Genomic DNA, 10786 nt, shown 5'->3' on the forward strand with positions numbered 1-10786 from the left:
CCAGCCTGACAACCTGAGTTCCATACTGGAACCCACATGGTGGGAGAAGAGAACCAGAAGTTGTTAACTGTAAAGAGATTACTCACAGCTTGCATTTCTATACAGAAGAAATGGTTCATGGAGCTGAAATTCCAAATCTTTATTCACTGGTTCAACCAGATTGTGCATGTTCAGTCGGTTGACAATGGTAAAACCATGGTAAGGCGAAGCTGACCTTAGATTTAAAGCAAGGGAACACATGTTACCTTTTAATCTATAGAAAAGCTATCTACTACCTTATTTTCACACACACACACACACACACACACACACACACACACACACACAGCCTATATTACCACATCACATGAACAATTAGCGTTTGAAACCATGAACAAAAATACAAGGCTGGAGCTCTAATTCAGTGGCAGAGTGCTTGCCTAGCATGAACAAAGTCCTGGGTTAAGACCTCTAGAAATTAATTAATTAAGTCAGGCCATTTCCCTCTTTGCTCCTAAGTGTTTCTAAGAATTTAATTCCTCAGCATAAAAGCTGAAGTCACCAGGTTCCCCGCCCCTTCACTGCCTGTCCCTCTCCTGTTCTGCCACTCTGGCTCCATTGGTGTCTCTGCAGGTTCCCTGCCCCTTCAATGCCTGTCCCTCTCCTGTTCTGCCACTCTGGCTCCATGGGTGTCTCTGCAGGTGTGCTTCTCTCTCCAGACTCACTGAAACTAGACTCCCGCCCCCAAACTAGCACCACATCTTCTTTCCAGCAAGCACCCTCATACCTCCACACCCACCCACTGCTTTCCTATTGGCCATCTTTCTCCCACTAGAATTTAAGCTCACTGTAACTGAGGATCTGTTTCTCTCCCCCATACACGTATACCAAGATTGATATAAGTGAAGAAATACCATTTTTTTTAATACAGTACAAGTATGTCTATGAGTCTCATCCATTGCAGCAATCTTTCCTATATTAAATCACTTTTTTGTATGTTTTTCCCGAGTTAGATGGACTTGACGTACACAGTAAGAACGCTCTTAGTGTCCTTACCAAGGGGATTCATCAACAACGCACTCAACACTCTTCAACATAACACAATACAAAAAAAAACAGACATCAATAATCTTGCTGCTACCACCCTAAGTTTCAGAAAACAAGGGAAGGACCTGCCTCTAAGAACAAGACCTGTAGGCATCTAGAAAGACAAGTGTCCCCATGACTGTCATATCCTGTGGTCTGTCTTTTAAGCATCTATGTTGTCAAACAAGGTAATATTGGAAACTATTGCAAATCAACAATTTAAAGAATTTTCAGAAGCTTAAAGTAAAATATATACAAGTATGAATAGCCCAGGCATTCTAAAGGACCCTCAAACTAAAATAGATACAATAAAGACTATAAAACCCAGGAGTTGGGAAAGAATTGAGAAAGGGGCAGAACCAGTCACAGAAGACAAATTTTCATTAGAAACTTACTATTAGCAAGACTGATATCTCAATTACTATCACTAATGTATTATGTCCAGTGACATTCATATGTTCATATTCTTAATATGGGATAGTTAATAATTGGAAAAGGCTTTCTATCTTGAGATAATTTTGTCAGGCTCTGAGAAGAGAAGCAGCTAGGATAGGATTGCACAGCCTGAACGGTTGAAACCTGGAAGAAAATGAACAGGAAGGCTCTAGAGACAAATACACACTAGAAATGGACCATGTTACATGAGACTGCTCACTATTCAACTGAAACAGAAACATGCTTTAAAAACTTACCTTCGATATACAAATAGGGTCCCTTCTATATCAGTCTTCTCCTGTAACAGATAATAATTGTTAGTTTCTTAATAATAATAATAATAATAATAATTCAATGCCAAATGGTTTCAGTGGAAAAGAAATGCTTTAAGGCCAACTTGTTTTATTTACTGTGAAATCTATTGTGTGTGTGTAACTAGTAGAGGTCAGCAGTCACCCTCAGGAGCGTGTTCTTTTGAGTCAGGGTCTCTCCTGGCCAGAAGTCGGGTAATTAAGTTAGGCTTGTTGGTCAGTGACCCCCAGGGAACCACCTGCCTCCACTTCCCCAGTGTTGGATTGCTTTGTTTTGTTTTTAAAGACAAGGTTTCTCTGTGTAGCTTTGGAGCCTGATGTCTTGGCACTCACTCTGTAGACCATGCTGGCCTCGAACTCACAGAGATTCACCAGCCTCCTGAGTGCTGGGATTAAAGGTGTGCGCCACCGCACCTGGCTCCCAGTGTTGGATGTTACTACACCCAGCTATTTATGTGGGCACCTCAGGTTCCTTAATTGTGTAACCATTCAACTCTGTAGGTATTTATATAAGTGCTGCAATGTCCAATTCAAAATGTCTACAACTGTAGCATTTTTCTATTTTAACCACTAAGGAACATTAAAAAACAAAACAAAACACAGAATTAGTTTTATTTTTATGTATTACTTTTTTAAATTAAAAAATGTGCCTGCATGTTTTGCCAGCATGTATGTCTGTGTACCATATGTGTGCCTGGAGCTCACAGAGGATAGAAGAGGGTATTGGATCCCTTGGAACTGGGCTTACAGATAGATATGAGTTACCATGTGGGTGCTGAGAATTGAACCCAGGTCCTCTGGAAGAGGACTAGTACTCTTAGCAGCTACTGAGCCATTCCTTTAGCCCCAGCTTTAACTTTGGAAAAGCCAAAACCTTCCAACTAGGTATCTTAATAGGGAGTTGAGGTACTTTATGTTGCAACTTTAAAAATAACACAAACAAGCCCCATCAAACTTTAACAGTCTATCAAAGTTAACAGAAAAAGAAAGTAAATTGATACAAGGGCTGAACTACGAGCCTGGTGCTGATGCTGGATAGCAACACGAGCTGAGCCAAATCCCCAGCCCTCAGAGCATTTTCTTAGACGCTACTTTGTTTCATCTCTGGAGAAGCTTTTCATTAGTAACAAATTTTGTAGTTCCTTAAGGACTACTACTATACACAATTCATTATTTTTCAAGCTTGGTTAAGCATCGTGGCTAGAAACCATTCTCTGAGTTAGGCAGTTCCGGCAGGTTTTAAACACCCGAAAATGTAACTAAGACATTGTAACTTATGCAGCCTAATGGCAGAGGCACAGTGCTCGCATAGCATCTTGAGGCCCTGGGTTTGATCTTCTGCACTGCAGGAAGTAAACAAGAGCATGGCAAGCCATTAGTGTTCTTTCACTTGTGACAGTGGCATAGTCAAGTTTTAGGCACAGGCGTAGTGCTTTTATTTTTTGTCTAAAACCAAAAAATCCTATCAGTTCATAGTTCATGACCTACATTGGATCTTAAGATTTTAAATGTAACCAAAAAAATTATAAAAAAAATAAGGTTAGTTATATCAAATTTGTTAGGAAAAAATTAAAAATAAATAAAAATCTTTTTTTTTGTACATGTCTTCTATGTCACTATGAAACTTTTCCTTCTTGAGGCCTTTTCTTGCCTTCAAAAGTGTTCTCATTAGAAGAAAATGGCAGTAGTTGTTCCAAAGTAAAAGTAAACTTGCCTCCCAAAATACATCGGGCAAAATTACAACTCATCCTAAAATATGAGAAAAGATGACGGCGAGTGCACTGTGTTAGGATCCAAATAAACAGCAGCTTAGTTTTCCTTCCTTCCCTCCTTTCTTTTTCTTTCAGTTTTTCAAGACAGGGAACTAGCTCTTGTAGACCAGGCTGGCTGGCCTTGAACTCAGAGATCCGCATGCGCCACCACTGCCCAGCACAGCTTAGTTTTCAATTTCATTTTTATACAACTCCATGGTTAAAATCCTCAAGTGTTGAAAGCCTTTGTGAAGAACTAACAGTAACAGATAATTTGCCACTTCAAATTCTCTGCCTTAGCCTGCAGTCCTGATTACACACACACACACACACACACACACACACAGAGAGAGAGAGAGAGAGAGAGAGAGAGAGAGAGCGCGCGCAAGTGAGTGCAAACAGAGAAAAATGACCCAAACCACTTCAAACTAAGACACTGTTTAACACAGGTATACCAGTAAAGCGGTTTGTAATTTCATCCTTCGGGGCTTCCTACATCCCTTTCTCTTCCAGAAGGAGGAGGAAAATGATTATGGAAACTTCTGAAGTAACTTCCACAAATGACAATAAATTTCCACAAAATTACATCTATGTATCAGTATCACACTGAAGAAAAGCTATGACAATTCTTCAGCGTTTTGTTAGTTTAAGGACCTCAATACTTGGTGAAGTGTGAATTCCAATCACTGATGAATTCTAGCCAACCCACGGTTACCCACAGAAAGTATGAAGCTTTTACAGCTGAACGAGTTAATTAGGAAGAGTCGAGCACAAAAATGGGCAACCACGTGAACTAAGCGACCAAAGGTGCTTCAAGTTGAGGCTAACCGGTCGGTGAATGGGCACCGTAACTTTCTGGACCGCCGTTGCCACTCACAATATTCAAAAAGTACTCAGATGTGAGCCATCGAAGATGGTTGTCACTGCTCTCTTTTCCCTGCAAAAGGTCTCCAAGGAATCCAATTCTTACCGTAGTAGCCCTTTTCCTAACTCCCTTGAAACCGTTCCCCAAAATCTGGAGATACACAGTAGTTCCATTAAAGCTGTACTAACTCTTGAAACTGACTTTTAAGTTTCAAATCCAAATCACCTTACTTCGGTAGGTTGGGGGAGAGGGGTGGATCTTGTAATTAAATACACGTAATTTATCTACTAGTTCTCGAAGTCTCAAACTCAGGTTTTCAGTCACTTTTTAAATAACCCCACTTGTCTCATATCTTTCCAAAGCAACCCGTAAAGAAGATAAATTACTCAAGCACCGAGAACCGACCCCGAAAGGCTGATCCTGCCTCATTCCTCCCCTTCATCTGATTTTCCCTGCTGTGTCTCTGGCCTACTTCTTCCGCTTCTTTCTTCCAATCCCGAGTGTCCCCGTCACCCCTTTGGCTCTGGCCGGACCCTTCAGTGAGGTTCTGGCCTCGCCTTGGCGGTCCTAGTCTCTTGCTTCTCTCCCCGCCCCCAATCCTAAACTGCCTGCGCGGCCCCTTTAAGAGGCGGCAGCGGCCAGGTTGGCACCTCCGCGGCTGGGCCTCACTCACCCACTGGTTGGCTTTAGGGCAGAAAGTGTACAGAGCGACCTGGCCCGTGAGGTCTGCGATGCTGGTGATGTAGGGGTCGTGCTGCTTCAAGGCCGCCAGACTCATCTCCTGCCCAGCTCGACTCAACGACTCCATCTTGACTCGCGGAGCCGAGCCCCTCCGGCGGGGGCGGACTCGAGGACAGGAAAGTGCCATCCAGGCAAAGTTCCCCCAGCTCCGTCGGTGCCTCACTTCCGCCTTTCGGCCTGGCCTTATGGAGGGTGGTACTTCAGCTATTCTGCTCCGCCGCTCCCACTCCCCGAAAGCCTGGTTCCGATCTCCTTAGGTCCGCATCGGCCGGAAGGTGCTGCGGCAGCGGCTGCGCCGTGACGAGGTTGTTGTCCCGGGTCCTCTCTCACCTGGCCGGATCTGAGCTCATTCCACTAGCGCTCCCGGCTCCGGCCGGCTGGGTGCAACATCAGTACGGAGGCTGTCGCGGGTTCGGGCGCAGAATCGAAATGGTGCTGTGGAAATGAGCTCTCCATGGACCGTTTAGAAAACTCAGAACAAATGAGAAAGTGTACTCGTGTGTGTGTGTGTGTGTGTGTGTGTGTGTGTGTGTGTGCAAGTAACTTCAGACTGCACCTCCACGGTTAACAATTTTGGAAAGAAATATTTCAAGGCAGCTAAACTAGCTGGCTTAGAACCACGCAGGCTCCCAGGACTCATTTTTCCCCCCCCCTTTGTTCGTATTTTTTTCTCATCTTAGTCCCAGGTAAATATTTCTATCGTTCTAGATGATAAAAACGGCAGTATTTTATAATATCTCTTAACCAAACAAGCAGCAAAACCGGGCGGTGATGGCGCACAACTGGTGGTAGCGCACATCTTTAATTCCAGCACAGGGAAGGCAGGGACAGGAGGAGCCCTGTGAGTTTAAGGCCACGTAGGTTCACAGTTACGTAGAAAAACCCTGTATCAAAGCCACCAAACAAAACAAACCCCAAATATTTATTGGGCATCTTAAGGAGTTAGGTACTACTAAAAAGTAAACAGCACCCAGTCTCTTTTCACTGAGTTGCTTTAAAAACCGTTTTCCTTATTGAAGACCGAATTGAGCATTTTTTTAAAGAACAAACTCTACATTGTCATCAAAACAACACATATTGCTTATGGTTTTACATCCCAAGATCATTTACTAATGGAAGGACAACTGCATTCTGTACAGAATCATGTGTGAAGCAAGTCCAAGCACAGGGAACGGAACGTACCTATGATGCATTCTGTACAGAATCCTGTGTGAAGCAAGTCCAAACACAAGGAACGGAACGTGCCTATGATGCATTCACTCTCCTCTCTCGTACACTCTAGTTGAATTTATAGAGTAGTGACCAGTTCTGAGCTTCCAACTCTGTTTTCGCTCTGGGAGAAGCTGAAAGCAAGCAAATAACCCCCTTACGCTTCTCTTTGAATTCCAAAGAGTGGAGCCCTTAATCCCATTTGAGCCAGAAAAGCTTTGAGGAGGAGGTTATGTCTGAACCGCTGCTTTGGGTGAATAGGTGGTCCCTGGGAAAGCAAAACAAGGGTTGAGATTTGCTTCACAGCCCAGTGGTGAGAGGGAACCTACCATAACTGATGATTTAATTCGGACTCCAGAGGAAGAAGTCAGTGGCTCAAAGTTTTCACCAGTCCAGAGGATTCTGGCATTAGAATCTCTAGGAGCCTTTACTCCACATCTGGGTCCTTTCTTTCACTCAGTGGTGGAGGGTAGGAGCCCCATTACTTTCTGTGTCTTCCGTTCCTCTCTACCCTAACTTTAATGTTATTGTTTAAATTTTTTATTTATCTATGTGTATATGTGTCTGTAAGTTTATGTAACATTCGTGCACGGAACTGCCTATGGAAGTCAGAGAGGGTGTTGTTGGAACCCTTGGAGCTTGAGTTATAGGTATTTGTGGGTCTCTGGACCTGGATCATGGCATCTGAACTCAGCTCCTCATTGTTGAGCAGCAAGTGCTCTTAATTAACAGTGGAGCCATCTACATAATCTTAAATTAGGTTCTAAATTCAGAGACACACTTGATAACTGTCTTTAGCTTTCTTTTTCTTATGTAGATATTCTAAAATAATCCAAAATGTTTCCTTTTGTTATGAAACATTACCCCCCCCCCCCCCCCCCCCCCCGCACTATTGTGCCATTGCTGTCTTAAATTTGGAGCAGCTATGATTACCTAGAAACCCCTCAGGAGGCTGGGCCCATTAACACATGCCCTTGGGGAGAAGGGCGGGCTCACAAGTGGCCACAAGACCACCTGGGAGGCCTGGCAGAAGCCCAAGGGAGGAGCTTCTGTGGATCATCCCTCATCACTTCACCTGTGAGTTAGCAAGCTAGAACTGGGGAGAAGCCCTTTCTCCAGTCTGTTGTTTGTGCCCTGGAGTGGGCAAATACTTGTTCACATGGTCCCAGGAAAAAGCTAATGCACACTGGTTAATCCACTCTTTTGGATTAAGGGTAGACTTGTGATGCAGACCAAACTTCTATATTTTGGAATAGAAAATTCTCTTCAAAATGCTTTGTTTTCAAGACAAGGTCTTGCTGTGTAGCCCAAGCTAGCATGAAACTTGCCAATTAGGCTAGGCTGGCTGCTAGGTGACCTCCAGGGAGCCTCCTGTCTATGTCTCCCCAGAGCTGACATTTTTGTATGAGTTCTGGGGCTAGAACATAGGTCATTATGAATGTAGGTTTTTATTGAGCTCTCTCTCCAGCCCTGTTATTATTATTTTGCAACTAGTCTGGTCTTGAACTTATTATATATTCGATTGATCTCGAATTCCCAAACTTGTGATCTTCCTCTCTCAGCCTCTGAATGGTGAGCTTTCAGAGTTGTGCCTCCATACATGGCTTCAATAATTACAAATAAGTAAGCCGAGTGGTGGTTGCACAAGCCTTTGATTTCAACACTTGGGAGGCAGAGGCAGGCAGATCTCAGTGAGTTCAAAGCCAGCCTGGTTTACAAAGTGAGTTCCAGGACAGCGAGAGCTACATAGAGAAACCCTGTCTCGAAAAACCAAAAAATAAAAAAAATTAATAAAAAATAATTTAGAAAGGAAAATCTGAGAGGCAGTAGTCAGTCCCGCCTCTCCTCCATTCCTAGCTGCTTTGTGGCAAACATGAACCTTTCCTGTGATGTTCAGTGCTCAGTGTCAGGGCTTTTTGTCACAGCAGCCAGAAGTGACATTAGGATCTTGCCATTTAAGTGCCAGGCTTAAGGGAGTGCGCCTCCACAGCCCTGGACCTTGTCATTTACAATTGTGGGGCTAAGCTGGGTGGAGCGGTGTGCAGCCGTAATTCTTGCTACTCAGAATTCTGAGACAGAGCCACTCATGGTGGCTCCTGACTTATATCCTAGCATTTGGGAGGCAGAGGCAGGCAGATCTCTGTGACTCTGAGGCCAGCCTGGTCTACATATGGTAAAATATAGGGTCTACCATAAAGAACGCTGGAATACCAATCATATAGGTTGAGCACTATCTTTTAGTTCCAAATCTAACAGCTGTATAACTGTGCTAGTGAGTTACAGCTTTCTCAGCTCCCCAGCGTAAAATCTGTAAAATCCGTAAAATCTGAAGGCCTAAAGGCCTGGAGATACTGCTGCAGTCAATGAGCTTCTTCATAGGAGCACGCTCTTGCTTTTCCTCCACCCCTCAACCCTTTCTAGCCCCTGTCTCCACCTCTGTCACTTCTTTTCTTACTGTTTTTCTTTCTGTGTTTCTCCTCTGTGTCCTCCATCATATGTGTTCATGTATGTGGTGAAAGACCTGGATAAATCCAGACCCCTCTAGCAGGAAAAAATAGAGCTAAAAATAGAGTAAAAAATCTAAGCAGGGAGAGAAGAATCAGAAATCTACGATTAGCCGGTTTAATTTTAGGAACTAGCTGAAGATAAAGTTAGATTGTAATCTTGAGTGTAATCTTGAGAAACAGGGAGTTGCCCCCTTGTGATCATCTCTGGTATTTTCGGAATTTTCTGTGACAACCTTCCCTACCCCTTTCGGATTACTGGACTGTGGTTTCTTCCTTTATAAACCCCTTCTCCAGGTCACTCGGGGTCAAACTCCTCCCCTGTGTGGGTTGTGAGTCTCGGCCCCAGTGCACTGGTACCTGTCAAATAAACCTCATGTGACTGTAGCAAGGACGGTTTCTCATGAGTTACCAGGGGCGGGGGGGGGGGGGTCGTGTTGTCCCCGAGACTTGAGTGAGAGTTTCCCCACACTGGGGGTCTTCCAGTGGCAAGTGGATATGCATGCATGCACAGGTGGGGGCCAGAGTGGAAGTCAGAAGTCTCCCTCAGTTGCTCACTAACTTTTTTTTTTTTTTGAGACAGGGTCTCTCAGTGAACCATGAGCTCCCTGATTTGACTAGACTGTATGTCCACTGAACCCCAGGGATCCCCCTCTCTTCCCATGCCCAGTGCTGCCTTGCTGATCTTTCTTAAGTGGATTCTGAAGGTTGAACTGGGATCTTTAGGCTTGTATGGCAAACACTGAGCCATCCTTCTAGGCTTCTCCATCCTCTCTTTTAGGCAGGTCTCCATATGTAGTTCAAGTTGGCCTGGAACTTGCTATGTAGCCCAGGGTAGCTATAAACCCTTACTCCTCCTGCTTCTGAGTACTGGGAGCAAAGTTGAATATCACCACACGTAGACATGTTCACTATCTGTGACAAAAATATGAGAGAAGACATAGTAATTTTAACTTATCTTGATGCCTGATTTACTTGTATTTACGTATTTTTAGCTTAATGCTTTCTAAAAGCAAACATACTGTTTTTAATATAGTTGAGCATAGCCCTCAGCCCCTTTTCAATACAATTTCTCCACTGTTATGTCCAGATTGTGGGGACCCCCAAAAAGACCACCATGGAGACCGAATCCCATATGTAAAAACAAAGAGCGAGCCTTTATTCAAGCTCGAGCTTGGACTCTCTGTCCAAAGTGGCGATTGAGAGCAGAGTATCCAGCCCAAGTGGGTTTTTATTTTTTTTAAAAAATCATAGTAGAGGTTAGGGTGAGGGGATTTCCAGGGTTCAGGACCCTGACTGGCTGACATTTTCTAGGGGTCTTAAAGGGGAATAGGTGAGTCGTGCTCGGGAAGTCTGGCGATCTTATCTAACCTTTTCTAATGGTCGGAATGTCGCGTACTTCCCTTTAGAAGCTGGCCCTCCTTGAGTGGTGTCAGTTTATGGCTTTTCCTGGAACCCAGCACTGCCCACCAGTAAACTGAGACACTCGGGCCTACTTTTTAGCTGGTTTCTAGCAGGTTTGCCTTGACAACTGTGTGGCCTGGGCCCCACACCCACGTGGTTTTTCTTCTTCTTTTCCCTTTATCATCCCAGTCCCCCTGCTTAGATTTTTTTAAGGTTTATTCGAGAAGTCTCTGTTTATTTCTGTTTTCATTTTTGAGAATTGAAAGCTTACTTTCCCAAGGTCATATCTGATTCATCTGCTGAGTTGGAATTAGTGTCTTTTAGCTCCGGTGTCCAGGTAGGTCGTGTGTCTTGCTACTAATCTGCATGGCTCACTCTTGAATTACACTGGCTAGTGTGAGTGAAACCTGTTACCTCCACGCTGCTGCCCATCACTGATACCAGTTCCTCTGCTATCCATGAGGCTACAAGCTTTTCGAGAGGTTCACAATTCGGTCCTTT

At 44.0% G+C, this 10786-nt stretch overlaps 1 protein-coding gene across 2 annotated transcripts in view; it reads right to left on the minus strand.

Moving 5' to 3' along the window:
• Dcp1a (decapping mRNA 1A) overlaps nt 1–5319 on the minus strand; it is a 49336-nt gene extending 44017 nt beyond the window's left edge. For both annotated transcript variants that reach the window (XM_041662378.1, XM_041662377.1), the window contains exons 1-3: nt 5101–5319; nt 1758–1798; nt 87–214 (exon numbers count right to left, since the gene is read on the minus strand). In XM_041662378.1, the coding sequence (XP_041518312.1) occupies nt 87–214; nt 1758–1798; nt 5101–5295 (364 nt within the window). In that variant the 5' untranslated portion in view covers nt 5296–5319. The remainder of the gene's footprint in view (nt 1–86; nt 215–1757; nt 1799–5100) is intronic.
• Between the last annotated feature and the right edge of the window lie 5467 nt (nt 5320–10786).

Source organism: Microtus oregoni, unplaced genomic scaffold, assembly GCF_018167655.1.
Source record: "Microtus oregoni isolate MIOR12 unplaced genomic scaffold, Mior012 000013F_ref0000133, whole genome shotgun sequence".
NCBI classification, from domain to species: domain Eukaryota; kingdom Metazoa; phylum Chordata; class Mammalia; order Rodentia; family Cricetidae; genus Microtus; species Microtus oregoni.